The sequence below is a fragment of the Erpetoichthys calabaricus genome, chromosome 10 (genome assembly GCF_900747795.2).
Source record: "Erpetoichthys calabaricus chromosome 10, fErpCal1.3, whole genome shotgun sequence".
In the NCBI taxonomy this organism is placed as follows: domain Eukaryota; kingdom Metazoa; phylum Chordata; class Cladistia; order Polypteriformes; family Polypteridae; genus Erpetoichthys; species Erpetoichthys calabaricus.
In genome coordinates this window covers 129,721,200-129,740,885 of record NC_041403.2, presented here as the reverse complement: position 1 = coordinate 129,740,885, position 19,686 = coordinate 129,721,200, and the positions used below count along the sequence as shown (strand labels likewise).

General features: G+C 41.0%; 1 protein-coding gene across 1 annotated transcript in view; it reads right to left on the bottom strand.

Annotated features, from left to right (window-relative positions):
• cse1l (CSE1 chromosome segregation 1-like (yeast)) overlaps positions 1-19,686 on the bottom strand; it is a 267,035-nt gene that overhangs the window by 117,597 nt on the left and 129,752 nt on the right. The window contains exon 5 of the mRNA XM_051932995.1: positions 18,410-18,555. Within this exon, the coding sequence (XP_051788955.1) occupies positions 18,410-18,555 (146 nt within the window). The remainder of the gene's footprint in view (positions 1-18,409; positions 18,556-19,686) is intronic.

Genomic DNA, 19,686 nt, shown 5'->3' with positions numbered 1-19,686 from the left:
TGTGGTTGTGAGAGCCCGACTTCGCCTAGTTTGACTTCGAATATAAGGTGCTAATAAATCTTTGAGGTACAATATTCCCCCTCGGCTAAAGCAGTATCTTTTGAAAAGAATTTCCTCCAGGAGCAATAAAGGATCTTGCCGATCGCGCAAAACCCTCTCTATATGAAATTCTCTTCGTATAATTTGCGCATCAATATCAATTGGTCGCTCATTCGTGAACGGCAAAGCCATAACTGGGTGACTTCCATGCACCGTCACCGATTACGTGTGTAAACTAATCCTTGTTTACATAGAACAAACCTGCTCCGAGCAGGTTTGAGGATTAGGATGTGTTGCTATGACAACACTTCCAGCAAGAGTTTCAAAAAAACGATAGATCCAGGATCAGGCCAAATCGTCAACAATTACATCCGGCTAAACGACTAATCCACGTACGAAAAATATCCCCGATATACAAATAAAAGCACAGCCTTTGTAAACAATGGGGATGATTTTTGGGAAAGAACTGGATCCTTCAAGAAGGATGGTCTTCATCCAGACTTGAAGGATCTTCTGTTTAATCCCAAATTTAGTCTTGATGCAAAACTTAGATTACTTCAAAACCAATAAATAAGGAGCATAAATAAACCAAGAGATAAAATCAGACCCTCCACCAGGGGCACCTGAAATAGTAAATTAATTGAAATTGAAACAAAAAATATGTCACCAGTTCAAAAACATTTGTGCGGTTTTAAATGCTACTGATTAAACATTCACTCTCTTGGAAATTTTTTCCAAAGCAGGCTTAAGTATAAGATCTGATTTGTTTCTTCTCACAAAAACCTGCCATAGTAAATCAGGCATTATTTCCTAAGCTGAGGCATTACCAAACCAATACAAATTTCTTCATAAATCTATAAATACTGGTTGAGAAGATGGCTGTGGAATAATTCTAAAAATTTAGATGAACGTACATCCTCTGAAGAACTATTTTAAATAAGATGGATTACAACACAATTATACTGTAGTGCTAGTCTGCAGACCACAAGATCCATATTCATTGTTTGTGCATGAACTTGGTAGCCCTTTATCTGATTTAGTTAAAAACTGTGATTGTGTAGTGTTGAAAGATTTTAATGAACAAATTGCTTAGAACATTAGAACAATCTAGATGAGAACAGGCCATTGAGCTCAACAAAGCTCACCAGTCTACTTAAATTCTTCTTAAAAGAAAACAGTATTTTTGAAAATCCCTAAAGTATTACTGTCAACCATGCTACTTGGTAGCTTATTCCAAGTGATTACTTTTCTCTGTATAAAGAAAAACCTCCTAATGTTTGTGCAAAATTTACCCTTAAGTTTCCAACTGTGTCCCTGTGTTCTTGATGACCTCCTTTATAAATAACAGTCTTGATCCACTGAACTAATTCCCTTCATAATTTTAAGCAATTCAATCATGTCACCTCTTAATCTTCTTTTGCTTAAACTGAAAAGGCTGAGCTCCTTTAATCTTTCTTTATAATTCATCCCTTGTAGCCATGGAGTCAGCCATACAGTCCAGTATAATTCCTAAATCCTTCTCGTAAAGTGTAGTCTCTATTTCCAAACTTCCCACTGTGAATTCAAACCTAACATTTTTACTTTCAATGTGTAACACTTAATATTTACTGACATTAAATTTCATCTGCCACAAATCTGTCCAAGCCTGTATGCTGTCCAAGTGCTTCTGTAATGATTTAACAGATTCTAATCAATTTGCCAATCCATCTAGCTTACCATCTGCAAACTTAACTAGCTTGTTAGTTATATTCCTATCTAAATCATTTATGCAACATATATAAAAAATAAAAGTGGCCCTAGCACGGACCCCTGTGGAACACCACTCTTATCAGCCAATTCTGATAAGGACTCCTTGCCCCATCACCCTCCACTTCCTGTGATTGAGCCAATTCTGCACTCATCTAAAAACATCACCCTGAACTCCCACTACTTGACGTTTGATGCTCAACCTCTAAAGTGGCACCTTATCAAATGCTTTCTGAAAGTCAAAAGAAGTATCATCATATGCTCCACTTTAAGAATATCCTTTTGTTGTTTCCTCACAGAATTCCAGCATGTTAGTAAAACTCCCAATTCTGAACCCATGCCAACTGTTCAAAAAAAACTCCTGTACTTGCCATGTGCTGCTCAATCTTATCCTTAATAATTCCTTCCATTAATTTTCCTGTGATGCGGGTTAAGCTTATTGGCCTATTGCTGCTTGGATCTGCTCGGTCAAACTTTTTATATTATGGTATAATATTTGTCAGTCCTTCAGAATCTCTCCAGTGTGCAGTGACTAACTAAAAATGTGTCTGTCAAGGGTTTATTTATATACAACCCCAATTCCAATGAAGTTGGGACGTTGTGTAAAACGTAAATAAAAACAGAACACAATGATTTGCAAATCCTTTTCAACCTATATTCAATTGAATACGCTACGAAGACAAGATATTGAATGTTCAAACTAAAACTATTGTTTTGCAAATCTTCACTCATTTTGAATTTGATGCCTGCAACACGTTCCAAAAAAGCTGGGACAGGGGCAGCAAAAGACTGGGAAAGTTGAGGAATGTTCAAAAAACACCTGTTTTGAACATTCCACAGGTGAACAGGTTAATTGGAAACAGGGGTTTGTCATGATTGGGTATAAAAGGAGCATCCCCAAAAGGCTCAGTCGTTCACAAGCAAGGATGGGGCGAGGTTCACCACTTTGTGAACAACTGCGTGGGCAAATAGTCCAGCAGTTTAAGAACAACGTTTCTCAACATACAATTGCAAGGAATCTAGGGATTTCATCATCTACTGTCCATATCATCATCAAAAGATTCAGAGAATCTGGAGAAATCTCTGCACGTAAGCGGCAAGGCTGAATACCAACACTGGATGCTTGTGACCTTCGATCTCTCAGGCGGCACTGCATTGAAAACTGACATCATTCTGTAAAGGATATTACCAGTGGGCTCAGGAATACTTCAGAAAACCATTGTCAGTTAACACAGTTCGTCGCTACATCTACAAGTGCAAGTTAAAACTCTACCATGCAAAGCGAAAGCCATATATCAACACCACCCAGAAACGCCGCCGGCTTCTCTGGGCCTGAGCTCATCTGAGATGGACTGACGCAAAGTGGAAAAGTGTGCTGTGGTCTGACGAGTCCACATTTCAAATTGTTTTTGGAAATCACGGACGTCTTGTCCTCCGGGCCAAAGAGGAAAAGGACCATCCGGATTGTTACCAGCGCGAAGTTCAAAAGCCAGCATCTGTGATGGTATGGGGGTGTGTTAGTGCCCATAACATGGGTAACTTGCACATCTGTGAAGGCACCATTAATGCTGAAAAGTACATACAGGTTATTCTGTCCCCGAACGCCGTATTAGCGAGGCTTCTCTCCCAAGACTGAGTCTGTACAGAGTGTGCGTCGCCCCACTGGATGTAGTGAACGTGGACAGATAGTTTACTCACCAAGAAGTCAAGGCTGAGAATCCGTATACTTTAATGTAGATTTCTTGCCAGAAGTAATACAAGTATTAGGACGTAAAACCATTGATAACTTGAAGGTAAAAGGACGATAATTTTCTTAACCTAAATACAATATGGTGGGAACTAAAGTAAAAACAAAAGCAGCGCCAATAGCAAAAAGGGAGCTAGGGACATACCAAATGTATTAATTAAATGGAGGTGGAGGTAGGAATGTACCAAACAGTTTAATAACAATATTAACACGGGCTGCTGTAGCAGCACACTCCCCGTCTGGTATCGTCAGATAGCACCATTAATCTTGAATATTAACATTACAAGAACAGCCACAATCAACAATAAACCTTAAATGAGTTCTCAGATTCAATAGTCACAAGTAAAACTTTTTGTAACTGAAGATGGTAGAGATTGGTGTGACCTCTGAAGGTTCACGGTACATCAGCCGTGGTGGGTCTGAATTGGTCTTTTTGATGAAGTAACAGGACAACTTCTTTGACTGGTCCGAAGAAGGTCTTAACAGTCCCATCTCTGGCAGTCTTTACTTCAACCTTGCAGACCCTTCCGTCATCACTGGGCATGGTCTTTACAATAAGACCCATGGGCCAATCGATCCGATGAACTTGGTGATCCTTCAGTAAGACCAAATAGCCTTCTTGAAGGTTAGGTATTTGTACTTGCTATCTTCTGCGGTCTTGTAAAAGGTTCAGATACTCTTTTCTCTCTGGTCGGTTCTTCAGTGTTCTCTTAAGTGAAGCAAATCTTGACACCGCTTGCTCACGATTATTGGGAAGAATGGACCTTGGATTGTGGAAGGGTAATGGAGCTACCCAACTGTTAGAACTATGTTTACAGAATTCCTGGTCCATAATTTTGATGAATTCCTTATCTTCAACAGAAGGAGCTACCTTATTGTCGTCGCTGGTGGTCTGGAAAACTGTATGACCAAGATCGTCTTCAGGCATAACCATATCGAGCTCTTGTATGTTATCAAATACCTGTGTGTGCAGATTAGGTCTCTCTTTCATGAAATAGTGGCATGGGCATTGTCTGAAGAGACACGCCCCTTTCCAATCACACTTGTCTTATAAGAATGGATGCTGCAAGGTCTGCATGTTTTATTTATGCAGACATCTCCCACAATGACCCAACCTAAATCAAGTCTCTGGGCATAAGGGGCATCATTTGGGCCATTACACTGTTGACGTACCTTATGGACTCTTAGAATGTCTCTGCCCAGCAAAAGCAAGATGTTAGAATCCTTGTGGGACACAGCTGGCTATATGCTTCAGGCGAGGATGGCACCGTGCTACTTCAGGCGTGGGGATCTCCCTGTCACTTGGTAACTGGTCACATTCAATCAGCGTAGGAAGTGGAAACTATGCGTTCCCTCGCACCGCTTCCATGATAAAACCATCTGCTCTTCTTCCTGTAGCATTCACTAGGCCTGTACATGTGCCTAGGGTATAGGGTGAAGAGTTCCCCTTTATATTGAACAGGTCAAAGAACTCTGGATTTGCAAGTGAACGATTGCTCTGTTCGTCTAAAATAGCATACATTTTAATGGCCTTCTCTGGTTGTTCCTTGTGGAACACCTTTACAAGACATATTTTGGCACAGGATCTTCCACAAAGTCCTTCTCCACATACCTCGGTACATTTACATGATACTGGCCTTGGCACTTGTTCAGAGCTCTCCCCGCCATGCCTGGAGAAGGGGATAGAGTCCTCTTGGGAATCTGGATGGAGCTTAGTAACATGCTGGTCACTGCCACACTCAGAGCATTGAATAGTGGCCTTATATTCTCTGGCAAAGTGCTCCATTGAAGCACAACACCTGTAGCAGATTTCATGCCTTCGAAGAAATTCCCTGCGCACTTGCATGGGCTTCTCTCTGAAAGCACGACACTTCTTTAGGGGGTGCGGTTTTTTATGTATTGGGCAGTAATGGTTGGGATCGTCAATTTTCTTTTCTGTCACATCCTTGCTGGCAGTTGATGTGTTGTCTGAGATTCCAGTCTTACGAACGGAAATAGTGCTCCCTAGGTCCTTATGTCTAGCACTCAAGTTCTCATACCTTGCTGTTGTTGAGCTTGGCACGTGTGCTTCATTCATTGAGAAGCTTGGATCATTTTTGGCCTTGGCAATCTGTCTAACAAATTCTGAGAAAAAGGAGAAAGGTGGAAAAGAGACTTGATGCTGCTGCTTGTACTTGGAACCTGCCAAAGTCCACTTCTCTTGAAGATGGTATGGCAGTTTTGCCACCAAGGGGTTAACACCGTGAGCAGTATCTAAATAACTGAGACCGGGTAGATGTGGATCTGTTTTAGCAATTTCAAGTTCAAGAAGGAGGTCACTAAGTTCCAAAAGCTTGCGGTCATCCTTATTGGACAGTTTAGGGAAGTCCTGTAGTCTTTTGAACAAGGAAATCTCAATGACTTCGGGGCTTCCATATGTCTGGTTTAGTCTCTACCAGACAAGGGTGAGGCCTGTGGATGGATTGTTTATATGGACGTTTTTAAGTCTTTTGGCATATGCTGTCGATTGCGGCCCAAGCCATCTCACCAGTAGATCTAGTTCTTCCATAGGTGAGATGTCTAAGTCGTAGATTGCGGTCTTAAATGTGGATCTCCAGCTCCTATAGTTTTCTGGGAGGTCATCGAACCTTGTGAGACCAGTATTGAGTTCTCAGCGGATCATGTACCTTGCAAAGTCCGATATTTCAGGTCTTTCTGATTTCATGCTCACAGGTATTCCTTGCGGATTACTGTAGCTGATGGCATTTGGATCATGCTTAGGTACTAGTGGGGTAAATGGAGTTGCAGATGGATTCAGCTCAGGTTGTCCAAAGCCTGGGTGTCTTCCGACATGACTCATTAAAGAAAACAGTCTCTGGAAGCATATAGCATTTCCTAGGAGGTTTAATGAAATTCTGATTATCTGCATCTGGGAAAGGTCTTGGCAGTGCAACAGTAGGTGGTATGAGTTTTGAATACTTGCGGGGATTCATGGTACTCACAATGGGGTGTGGATTAGAGTGGTCTTCCCTACTGGGTGGTGTGGCATCTTCTGGCAGGTTATGTGCTGGGGTATTGTATGTAAAGCTTTCTATTGTGGATTTAAAGGCATTGTCAGTATTCTGATCTAAGACAAACTGGGAAGTTCGTTTTGCGGAATCTTCTGTGGTGGTCAGCCTGAGGGGATGGTTGACTTCGTCCTCATCCTCTACGGTCTCTTCCAAAATACTCAATTTGGCCAAAGCTGCTGCCTCCTCTTGTTGCGTTTGGAGGACCTCTAACTGAGCCTCTGCCTCTGCTTGCATGTGGGCTGCTTCTGCCTTAAGGGCTGCTTCCTTTTTAATAAAGGCAGTCTAAATCTTAGCTGCCTCTGCTTCTGCACGGGCTAAAACCAGTTGGTTGCTTATGTCTGATCTCTGGGAATTTGATCGTAGAGATCTAAATGATTTTCTAGAGTGCCTAGACGAGACAAAATAGCAGGATGTGGCATCATTAAACTGCCTTATCCTGTTTTTTAACCTTGACTTGACTTCAAGAAACGTGATGTGCCTTTGCTGATCAAGGAGAGTAATGCTATTTAACTCATGTAATGCTTCTTCCATGTTTATATTTAACAAAAAGGCAGAATACTTTTCAAAATGTCTTTTATAGTTCTCATAGGTATGTTTAAGTCTTGCAAACAAGTCCTTTAATTGCTCTGGACTGTCACTGGCATCATCAGCAATGGCAATGCAATGAATAGTTTTGCTCCATAAATCTAAAAGTCTGTTTGACATTTCTATCCTTTGACTTTCAAACCCTTCTCTGATTTTTAAAGATGGCTTAACTGTGCGTTTAGGTCGGGCAGACAGTTCACCTTCTATTCACCTTCTCAGGTCAGCCTCATCTGACTGACTGATTTTCTCTCTCTCACTCAGGCGGAAGCACGAGCGTAGCAGCGAGCGGAAGCACCGAGCAGCGGCGTCTCCCACAGGCACGTAGCCCTTCGCAAACACCCGAGCAAGTTCATCTGAAGTAAAGCCGGCAGCTGACCAGAAGAAATAACCGGCAGTGAGAAACTTGAAGCCGACGGTCTCTGAAGCAGAAAGCACTTAAGAAAAATACAGAAAACGGAGATGATGATATCAATACTAAATGTAAGTTCTATCTGCTCTCTGCCCGTTGAGGGCACGTTTATATGTTGTGTGTCCTGCAGCATGTACAGTTCAGGTTTTCCGGCCGACATTGTAGACAGCTTCACCTGCCAAAAGTGTTTAGTTAATTTAGAGTTGGTCGGGAAAATACGCGAATTGAAGGACCGCGTTACGAATCTGATAGCGATTAGGCAAACCGAAAATTGGATCGACTCGGTTTGTTTAGACAATTCGGCTACTTCTGATTCGGCTTCAGTCTCTCCTGGTCCCACTGTAGTCAGTGCACGGCCGAAGTCAGCAGCACCAATTCAGCCACAGGGCGAGTGGGTAACAGTAAGACGGGGGTCTAAGAATCCAAAATGTAGTCCCCCGGCACCCAGGTCACCAATTCGGACCCAGAACAGATTCTCAGCACTCCGCAGCGCGCCTGTGGAAACTGAGAATAAGAAAGTGCTCATAATTGGCGATTCCATACTGCGGAATGTTAGAATTCCAAACTGTGTTAAACCAGCAGTTAATGTTAAGTGCCTCGCAGGGGCCAAGATTTCTGGCATAGATGCCGCATTGGACCGTGTCGCCGACGATGAAGTATCTACCTTATTGCTGCATGTCAGCACTAATGATATTTATTCACAGCAATCTGAGGTATTAAAGAGGAACTTCATCTCTCTTTGCATCAAAGCTAAAAGAAAATGTCGGAATTTAGTTGTATCTGGCCCCTTACCAAGATTATATAGAGGGGATGTGATTTATAGCAGATTGCATTCCCTTCACTGCTGGCTAGAAACCTGGTGTGCAAACAAAAGCATAGCATTTGTGAACAAGTGGGATGATTTTTGGGAAAGGCCTGGATTTTTCAGAAGAGATGGTCTTCATCCTAACTGGAGGGGATCTTATGTATTATCCCAAAATATGGCAGCAAAACTGCCTGGTTGACTGATTAGAGCACCATCCAGGTCATAGTCATGTGATCTTAAATCACAGGCTGTTGTTTATCTCACCTGTTACTTTCCTGAAACTGTTACCCATAATCCTTGTCATGGGGCATCCAGTAAATTTAGTCTTGATACAAACCTTAAATTAATTGATAACCAAAAAATAAGGTGTATAATTAGACCAAGGGATAAAACCAGACCCTCCACCAGGGGCATCTGTAATAGAAATTTACTACAAATTAAAACAAAAAGTATATCACCAATTCAGAAAGCAGCATACAGTTTTAAATGCTGCTTATTGAACATTCGCTCTCTTGGCACTAAAGCTGTTTTGGTAAATGATATTATATTAAGTACAAAATCTGATCTGTGTCTTCTCACTGAAACCTGGCTTAGTAAATGTGACACTGTCCCCCTAGCTGAGGCGTCACCAGATGGATACTCGCTCCTTCATAAGTCTAGAGATTCAGGTCGAGGAGGGGGCCTTGGAATAATTCATTGTAACAAAATGCAAATCACTTCTAAAAATTTAGGCAACTTTACATCCTTTGAAGCATTCATTTTAAATATTAAAACAGATTCCAACACAATTATAGTGCTAGTCTATAGACCACCAGGGCCATATTCATTGTTCATGTCTGAATTTAGCAACCTTTTATCTGACTTGGCTATAAATTATGATCATGTAGTACTGATGGGGGATTTTAATGTATACATTGATGTGGAAACTGACACTTTTAGCAAATGTTTTACTTAGTTAAATTCAGTAGGATTTTGTCAGAATGTCAAAGGTCCAACTCATAATCATAACCACACATTAGAATCAATTATAACTTACAAAGTTGAAATTCAAAATTTAATTATTACTCCATTAAATGAAGTTATTTCTGATCACTACTTAATTACATTTGATTTAGTCCTGCCCTTGCCAACACACTCCCAGATTAAAACTAAGACAGTGCGACATCTAGATTGTAATTCTGCTTCAAAATTTATAGATACTTTGAGTAAGTCGAGTGTAATTGTGGAAAACCATTTAGATCAGTTAACATCAAATGTAAACAAGGAAAACAATTTAGATCAGCTAACATCACATTATAATATGACCTTGCGCGATGCTTTGGACACAGTGGCTCCCCTTAAAACAAAAGTGATCAAAGCACATAGAAACTCTCCCTGGTTTAATGAAAACACTCGAGCTCATAAATTAGAGTGTCGAAAACTGTAGCGCAGATGGAGAACAACAAAGCTACATGTCTTTCAAATTGCATGGACAGAGTGTTAATAAATATAAAAAAAGCCCTCCTTAGCTCGGTCAGAATATTATTCTACATTAATAGATAACAATAATAAAAATCCTCGGGTGCTGTTTAGAACAATGGCTAAATTAACAAATGGAAATTCAGATCAACAGTGCAAAATACCAACATACATTAGCAGTACAGACTTTATGAACTTCTTCAATGAGAAAATTAAAAAGATCCCAGATCTCTGCATCACACTACAAACCACATACTAGCTTAGCAGACCCTGTCTCACATTGTATTCAGCACTTTAGTAATTTTAATCCTGTAACTGAGCAGGAAGTCTTAACATTAATTTCTAAAATGAAGCCCACTACTTGTTCCCTAGATCCAGTGCCAACAAAACTAGTAAAAAGTGCAATGGATGTTCTTGCAGCACCTATCCTAAACATTATCAATAGTTCATTATTGCATGGCACAGTACCTGATACACTAAAAGTGTCAGTCATTAAACCATTACTTAAAAAGTCAGACCTTGACCCACATATACTAAATAATTATAGGCCTATTTCAAATTTCCCGTTTCTCTCTAAAATACTAGAAAAAGTAGTCGCCAGTCAGCTTCAGACACACCTTACGCATTACAATTTATTTGAGAAATTCCAGTCTGGTTTTCGCACTGGTCATAGTACAGAAACGGCACTAACACGGGTTGTAAATGACATTCTGATATCCTCTGATGAAGGAAACTCCACTGTAATTATGTTGTTGGACTTAAGTGCAGCATTTGACACCATCGACCATTCGATTTTACTGCACAGGCTAGAAAATGATGTTGGGCTTACAGGCACCGTTCTCGCTTGGTTTAGTTCTTACTTATCAAATCGATTCCAATATGTACAGAAATGTGCTGACAGTACTCCATCATTATACACAGAAGTTCAATATGGTGTCCCGCAGGGCTTAGTACTGGGACCTTTACTGTTTTCACTTTACATGCTTCCACTGGGATCTCTCATTAGGATTTTCTCCAATGTTGTCTTTAATTAGTTGTGTTAGCGAATTAAAGGAGTGGATGAATGAGAACTACTTGTCTTTAAATACAGATAAAACAGAGATGTTAATTGTTGGAGGGAATGATGCTGATCACAACAATATTTTGTCATCATTTAACTCAGTTGGAATCCCAGTCAATTTTACTGAATCAGCCCGCAATCTAGGAGTTATCTTTGACTCTAGCATGTCATTTAAAGCGCATATCACAAAGTTGTCCAAAACATGTTTCTTCCATCTTAAAAATGTTAGGAAATTAAGGCGCTTTTTAAATAAACAGGATTCTGAGAAAATAATTCATGCATTTACCTCTAGTAGGATTGACTACTGCAATGCGGTGTTCACTGGATGTTCAAACTGTTCTTTATACAGCCTTCAGTTAATCCAAAATGCGGCTGCAAGAATTATTACAAGAACAAGAAAATACGAACACATAACTCCAGTTCTTAAATCCTTACACTGGCTCCCGGTTAAGTTTAGGGCAGATTTCAAAATCCTTCTTTTAACATATAAAGCATTAAATGGTCGAGGTCCGGCTTACTTGTCTGAACTTATCATGACTTACAAACCTGAGCGCACATTAAGATCTCTAGATGCCGGTCTGCTTATGATTCCAAGGATTAATAAAATAACAGTGGGAGGTCGAGCTTTTAGTTACAGGGCCCCTAAACTGTGGAATGGTCTGCCTGCTACTATAAGAGATGCCCCTTCGGTCTCAGCTTTTAAATCCAGGCTGAAGACTCACTACTTCAGTTTAGCATATCCTGACTAGAGCTGCTGATTAACTGTACAGACTGCATCTCTGTTGTTAGTCATTAGCACTTAAACATAAGTAACATGACAGTTATAATTGTATAATAACCCTCACTTATTCTGTTTTTCTTCTCGGTACTCAAATGTGGCACTTGGTGCCACGGCCCACCTGCCAAGTTGTTTTGCCTGCCTAAGGAAAAGTCATCCCAGATGGAGGATCGCAGGAATTGTGGGAAAGAGGGGTCCTTTCATCAGATTGGCTGGCCCAGCACTGTTTCAGCCGTGGAATGGCCAAATGGGGGAGGCAGCTGGAAGGATGAGGTCTCCAGGACTCTACACAAATCCAAATCTTATTATGGGATATATCATCTACTGTTAAATTCTGCTCTGTACTTCTAAAATTTATATTTTTTATTTCTTACTATATTGAGAAATTGTTCTGTTCTGTGTACTGCATTGTATTGTATTGACCCCCTTCTTTTGACACCCACTGCACGCCCAACCTACCTGGAAAGGGGTCTCTCTTTGAACTGCCTTTCCCAAGGTTTCTTCCATTTTTTCCCTACAAGGTTTTTTTGGGAGTTTTTCCTTGTCTTCTTAGAGAGTCAAGGCTGGGGGGCTGTCAAGAGGCAGGGCTTGTTAAAGCCCATTGTGGCACTTTCTGTGTGATTTTGGGCTATACAAAAATAAACTGTATTGTATTGTATTCCAATATCATCTTCAGGTGGGAGTAATTCACCTTTTGCTTCCTGGGACTCCAATTCTAGTGAATGCGCTGATTCCTGCTGAGACGTACAGCGATGAGGAGCGCTGGGCGGGGCCGAGCCGAGAGCGAGCACGCAGGGGTCACGGAAAGTCCAGCAAAACAGTGGTGCAGCAGTGTCGGTGCAAAAGTTCCAGCTCCTTCGCTACGCAGTGAGTCAATAAACAATGATATTTGTACAGAGCCCTTCAACTGCGTGGAAATTGAAAGTAAAATTACTAAGTAAACTGAACAAAGACAAAAATAGCAAGATAGTCTCTGTTTGAGCTATCCTTGACTAGTAGCGTTTAAAGAGTTCAGCATTTTAAGTAAAACGAAGACAAGTACTTAAGGAACAGTTCTTTGCTAGTTGCCCCAAAGTAACGGAGTTAGGAATATATACAACAGTCTTTGATTAGCCCCAGGCTTGACATGATCAGGCATTAGAAATCCGTCCTTTTACTATTCTGTCCCCGAACGCCGTATTAGCGAGGTTTCTCTCCCAAGACTCAGTCGGTACGGAGTGTGCGTCGCCCCACTGGATGTAGTGAACGTGGACAGATAGTTTACTCACCAAGAAATCAAGGCTGAGAATCCGTATACTTTAATGTAGATTTCTTGCCAGAAGTAATACAAGTATTAGGACGTAAAACCATTGATAACTTGAAGGTAAAAGGACGATAATTTTCTTAACCTAAATACAATATGGTGGAAACTAAAGTAAAAACAAAAGCAGCGCCAATAGCAAAAAGGGAGCTAGGGACATAGCAAATGCATTAATTAAATGGGGGTGGAGGTAGGAATGTACCAAACAGTTTAAAAACAATATTAACACGGGCTGCTGTAGCAGCACACAGGTTTTGGAGCAACATATGCTGCCATCCAAGCGATGTCTTTTTCAGGGACGTCCCTGCTTATTTCAGCAGGACAATGCGAAGCCACATTCTGCATGTGTTACAACAGCGTGGCTTCGTAGTAAGAGTGCGGGTACTAGACTGGCCTGCCTGTAGTCCAGACCGGTCTCCCATTGAAAATGTGTGGCGCATTATGAAGCGCAAAATACGACAACGGAGACCCTGGACTGTTGAGCAACTGAAGTTGTACATCAAGCAAGAATGAGAAAGAATTCCAAAGCCACTCCTTAGTAAAAGACACATGGCAGCCCACCTGGAGTTTGCGAAAAGGCACCTGAAGGACTCTCAGACCATGAGAAAGAAAATTATCTGGTCTGATGAGACAAAGATTGAACTCTTTGGTGTGAATGCCAGGCGTCACCTTTGGAGGAAACCATGCACCGCTCATCACCAGGCCAATACCATCCCTACAGTGAAGCATGGTTGTGGCAGCATCATGCTGTGGGGATGTTTTTCAGCGGCAGGGACTGGGAGGCTAGTCAGGATAAAGGGAAAGATGACTGCAGCAATGTACAGACACATCCTGGATGAAAACCTGCTCCAGAGCGCTCTTGACCTCAGACTGGGGAGATGGTTAATCTTTCAGCAGGACAACGACCCTAAGCACACAGCCAAGATATCAAAAGGAGTGGCTTCAGGGCAACTCTGTGAATGTCCTTGAGTGGCCCAGCCAGAGCCCAGACTTGAATCCGATTGAACATCTCTGGTGAGATCTTAAAATGGCTGTGCACCAACGCTTCCCATCCAACCTGATGGAGCTTGAGATGTGCTGCAAAGAGGAATGGGCGAAACTGGCCAAGGATAGGTGTGCCAAGCTTGTGGCATCATATTCAAAAAGACTTGAGGCTGTAATTGCTGCCCAAGGTGCATCGACAAAGTATTGAGCAAAGGCTGTGAATACTTATGTACATGTGATTTCTCAGTTTTTTTTATTTTTAATAAATTTGCAAAAACCTTAAGTAACCTTTTTTCACGTTGTCATTATGGGGTGTTGTGTGTAGAATTCTGAGGAAAAAAATGAATTTAATCCATTTTGGAATAAGGCTGTAACATAACAAAATGTGGAAAAAGTGATGCACATTGAGTACTTTCTGGATGCATTGTACAATTCTCATGACAGTGGAATAGGTCATTCTTAATAATAATAATAATTCTTTGCATTTATATAGCGCTTTTCTCACTACTCAAAGTGCTCAGCAGTTAAAGGGCCTTGCTCAAGGGCCCAACAGAGCAGAGTCCCTATTGGCATTTACGGGATTCGAACCGGCAAACTTCTGATTGCCAGTGCAGATCCCTAGCCTCAGGGCCACCACTCCACCTTAGCCAGTCTACTGCAGTAATTGCAGTGGAAAATGTGGATAACATCCACTTATGTATGGGGGAAAAAATACCGTTGAATAACATGAAACCAGTATAATTTTGAAAGATACCGTGATATAGAATTTTATTCATACCGCCAAACACAACAAGAACTTATCGTGAAGTCTAATACAGTGGAACTTCGGTTCACGAACGTCTCGGTACACGTACAAATCGGTTTACGACCAAAAAGTTCGCCAAGCTTTTGCCTCGGGTAACGACCACACACTCGGTATACGAACAAGCCAGGTTCCCTTTAGGTTTGTACATGTTCAGTCTCTGCCTGTGCATTTCCTGTGCAGCGAGCAAGAGAGAGAAGAGAGCGAGACAGCGTGACACACACAGGCAGAGCAAGAGAAAGAGGCACACACACAGGCAGCAGACAGAGAGAGTCGCGTGCACACACACACACAGGAGCGAGAGAGACGCATGCACACACACACAGGAGGCGCTGGGGAGAGAGGCAGGCACGCACACACACAGGAGCACTAGAGAGACACACAGGCGCTCCAGGCTTGCAAAAGAGAGACCTACGCACGCACGCACGCACACACACTGGCTCGAGAGAGAGCGAGCGAGACAGGGAAGGGAGGGACGCATAAGGTAGAGAAGGCATGTTTTTGTTTTCAGTTCTGTTTACAGTGATCGGTTCGTAGCCTGCATTGTTGCAATGTTACTTTTCTAGGTGGTTTATTAAATTATGGATTTTTCAAATGTTCATTTTTTCCCGTGCTTAAAACTCATTAAAAAAAAGTGTTTTTAGCGAGCAGTTCCTAGCACTATAGCACAAACTATTGCAGTATTAGCTTTCTCTGTTGTTCAAGGTTTTCTCAGTGTTATTCAATGTTTTTACATTTAGTCTACTATTACGCTGTGCATTCTATGGTATAATTAACTATATTTGTGCTTAAAAACTAAAATATATATATATATTTACATACAGTTCGTACGGTCTGGAACGGATTAATTGTATTTACATACAATCCTATGGGGGAAATTGCTTCGGTTCACGACCAACTCGGTTTACGACCAGAGTTTTGGAATGAATTATGGTCGTGAACCGAGGTTCCACTGTACCCTTATACTTATCCAATTGATCCAGCACTAACAGCACTACTACTCAGAAGCAAAGAAATTACGTCGCTATGTCTGTTAATATTATCCCACCTTAGGCTGTCTTTACCATATACAGTGAGTACGGAAAGTATTCAGACCCCCTTCAATTTTTCACTCTTTGTTATATTGCAGCCATTTGCTAAAATCATTTAAATTAATTTTTTTCCTCATTAATGTACACACAGCACCCCATATTGACAGACAAAAAAAATTTTTGAAATTGTTGCAGATTTATTAAAAAAAGAAAAACTGAAATATCACATGGTCCTAAGTATTCAGACCCTTTGCTCAGTATTTAGTAGAAGCACCCTTTTGAGCTAATACAGCCATGAGTCTTCTTGGGAAAGATGCAACAAGTTTTTCCACACCTGGATTTGGGGATCCTCTGCCATTCCTCCTTGTAGATCCTCTCCAGTTCTGTCAGGTTGGATGGTAAACGTTGGTGGACAGCCATTTTTAGGTCTCTCCAGAGATGCTCAGTTGGGTTTAAGTCAGGGCTCTGGCTGGGCCATTCAAGAACAGTCACAGAGTTGTTGTGAAGCCGCTCCTTCGTTATTTTAGCTGTGTGCTTAGGGTCATTGTCTTGTTGGAAGGTAAACCTTCGGCCCAGTCTGAGGTCCTTAGCACTCTGGAGAAGGTTTTTGTCCAGGATATCCCTGTACTTGGCCGCATTCATCTTTCCCTCGATTGCAACCAGTTGTTCTGTCCCTGCAGCTGAAAAACACCCCCACAGCATGATGCTGCCACCGCCATGCTTCACTGTGGGGACTGTATTGGACAAGTGATGAGCAGTGCCTGGTTGTCTCCACACATACCGCTTAGAATTAAGGCCAAAAAGTTCTATCTTGGTCTCATCAGACCAGAGAATCTTATTTCTCACCATCTCAGAGTCCTTCAGGTGTCTTTTAGCAAACTCCATGCGGGCTGTCATGTGTCTTGCACTGAGGAGAGGCTTCCGACAGGCCACTCTGCCATAAAGCCCTGACTGGTGGAGGGCTGCAGTGATGGTTGACTTTCTACAACTTTCTCCCATCTCCTGACTGCATCTCTGGAGCTAAGCCAAAGTGATCTTTGGGTTCTTCTTTACCTCTCTCACCAAGGCTCTTCTCCCCCGGTAGCTCAGCTTGGCCGGACGGCCACCTCTAGGAAGGGTTCTGGTCGTCCCGAACGTCTTCCATTTAAGGATTATGGAGGCCACTGTGCTCTTGGGAACCTTAAGTGCAGCAGAAATTTTTTTGTAACCTTGGCCAGATCTGTGCCTTGCCACAATTCTGTCTCTGAGCTCTTCAGGCAGTTCCTTTGACCTCATGATTCTCATTTGCTCTGACATGCATTGTGAGCTGTAAGGTCTTATATAGACAGGTGTGTGGCTTTCCTAATCAAGTCCAATCAGTATAATCAAACACAGCTGGACTCAAATGAAGGTGATCTGAAGGATGATCAGAAGAAATGGAAAGCACCTGAGTTAAATATGAGTGTCACAGCAAAAGGTCTGAATACTTAGGACCATGTGATATTTCAGTTTTTCTTTTTTAATAAATCTGCAACAATTTCAAAAATTCTTTTTTTTGTCTGTCAATATGGGGTGCTGTGTGTACATTGAGGGAAAAAATTAATTTAAACGATTTTAGCAAATGGCTGCAATATAACAGAGTGAAAAATTGAAGGGGGTCTGAATACTTTCCGTACCCACTGTATATATATATATTTAGCATTCCTGAAAATATTTGTTGCATTTGTGATGATGAGACAAAGTTTAAATTAGTGTAAGTTAAGCCAAGGCATCAAGGTGCAGATTCATTTAAAGTGAAATAAAACTATTTTTTGGAGACAATTTTTAAACTGTCAGTAGAAAGCCTCAGACAATCTGTTTACCCTTGATCATTTACTTTGAACCCAAAATGATCCAACAGAGTTCAAGTAGTATTAGGTTTATAAATGAGATTGATGCTGGAATGTTTAAGCTTATTATATTAAACTCTGGGCTGCGCCAGGGACAATCTGATGGGAGCAGCAAAACTCTGGTTAAAACTGATCCACCACAATAATCCAAGTGACATTTTATTTTCACTTTCAGTTTCTATAAACAGTAAAGTAACAGTGAATGCTCATTATTAAAATTTTGGCTATTTTATTGGAAATCACATCATATTAACAATACCTGCTTAAAAAAAACAAAATAAAAATAACTTAAGCAACGTACTTACCTGAAAACAGATCAATCAATTTGAGAAATTACCAGTAAAGAATGTTCATTACAAAACAAAAAAAAACAAAACTATTAAGCCTTCAATAGAGAATGAATTTGGTATGCAATGGAAGGTTTACCCTGCACCAGCAAGTGTGAATTAGTGGTCAGTTAGTCCTCTGACTAGTGACTAGGCCTTTTAGAAGTCGCTTCTATCCACTAGACCTCAACACAAGGTCTAGAAACAAAAAAATAAAATTAAAAAAAATAACTATCAAGGTATGAGCAGCTAAGGGGTACCAAGTCTTGAGGGAAGCACCGGCTTAGTACAAGGTCTGCAGCCTATACATTATGTGGGAGATTAATTAAAAAAATACATTCTATAATTCAACAACAATGGTCTAATTATTGTGTGAAAAGAAACTGCACCTCAGCATTCACTAGTAATAAAGAATAAATACCTTTTGAAGAGTGAATGTGCTGTCCTTAAGACTCCATTGATGATGTGAAAGTCACCACTCTGAAATCGTGTTACCATTTCAGTCAGAAGATCTGGCCATTTCTGAGGAAAATCTTCCCGCCCAATTATACTAATGGCATCACTCAGCTATTAGGAATGAAAGAAACACTCTTAATATACAAATATTTATATTCAAAATAGTAATTAATCCCTTTATAGAACAAAACAGATCAAGAAAAAAAACAATATGTTGAAGCCAGTCTAATAAGAAAAGTAAATATTTGCACATCTGGATTTATTGATCCTGCTGTCATTTTAGCAGGACAGGAAGAACAGCATGACAAAATAACAGTGGCACATGTGCCACAGCAGGATAACAAGAACATAAACAGAAGGGGGTAAGCAATAAGAGGAGGAGTATTGCTTGGTTTGAAGATATAACCATCAATCATCAACATTAAAACAAAAGCAAAAATGCTTTCTAACTCTTTCCATGTGACACCTTCTAAAGTGAAACCATTTAGTGCTGAGCCCTGAGAGAGAAAGATCGTATCAAACTTAAGAATGTCTTGTCGTTAAAACTCTGTTCATACTGAAATGTGGGAAGTCTGAACTAAGCCTTACAAGAAAAACTGATCAAGAAACTATCAAAACTTTCCATGTTGTGTAGCAGAACACAGTGGTCAATGGCATCTAAACCTGTTTGAGTGGTGTCCTACACGCACAGCCTGTTTTAAATACCCCTAACAGCATTGCAAAGTGATTCAGATTTGTCATTGCAGAACCCTCCTTTCTTTCTTTTCAGCCATGCCTTGACGGATTGAGATATGTTTAGGGTCATTGTTAGGTTGCAAGGTTCACTTTCAGTTGAAATCCAATCTTTTGAAAGATGGTCTCACATTATCCTCAAGTACCCCCTGGTACAATGTGGAATTTATTGTGGATGCTATGATGGTGAACGGTCAAGGCACTGATGCAGAAAAGCAGCCCCAAACCATAACATTTCCATAACCATGCTCTACATTTGTTATTGGGTTTGTCTGGTCAAATGTAGTCTTTGGTTATTACCAAACACATCTCCTGGTACCGTGGCTAAAAAGCTGTTTCTTTGCCTTGTTTGTCCAGAGCTCACTGTTCCAGAAGTCTTGATTATTGCCCAGGGGTTCATAGGCAAACTCTAATCTTACCCTGATGTTCTTTCTGGACAGCAAAGTCTTCCTCTTGGCACACCTCCAATAAAGATCTACTTTGTGCAGCCACTATCTAATGGTTGATTCA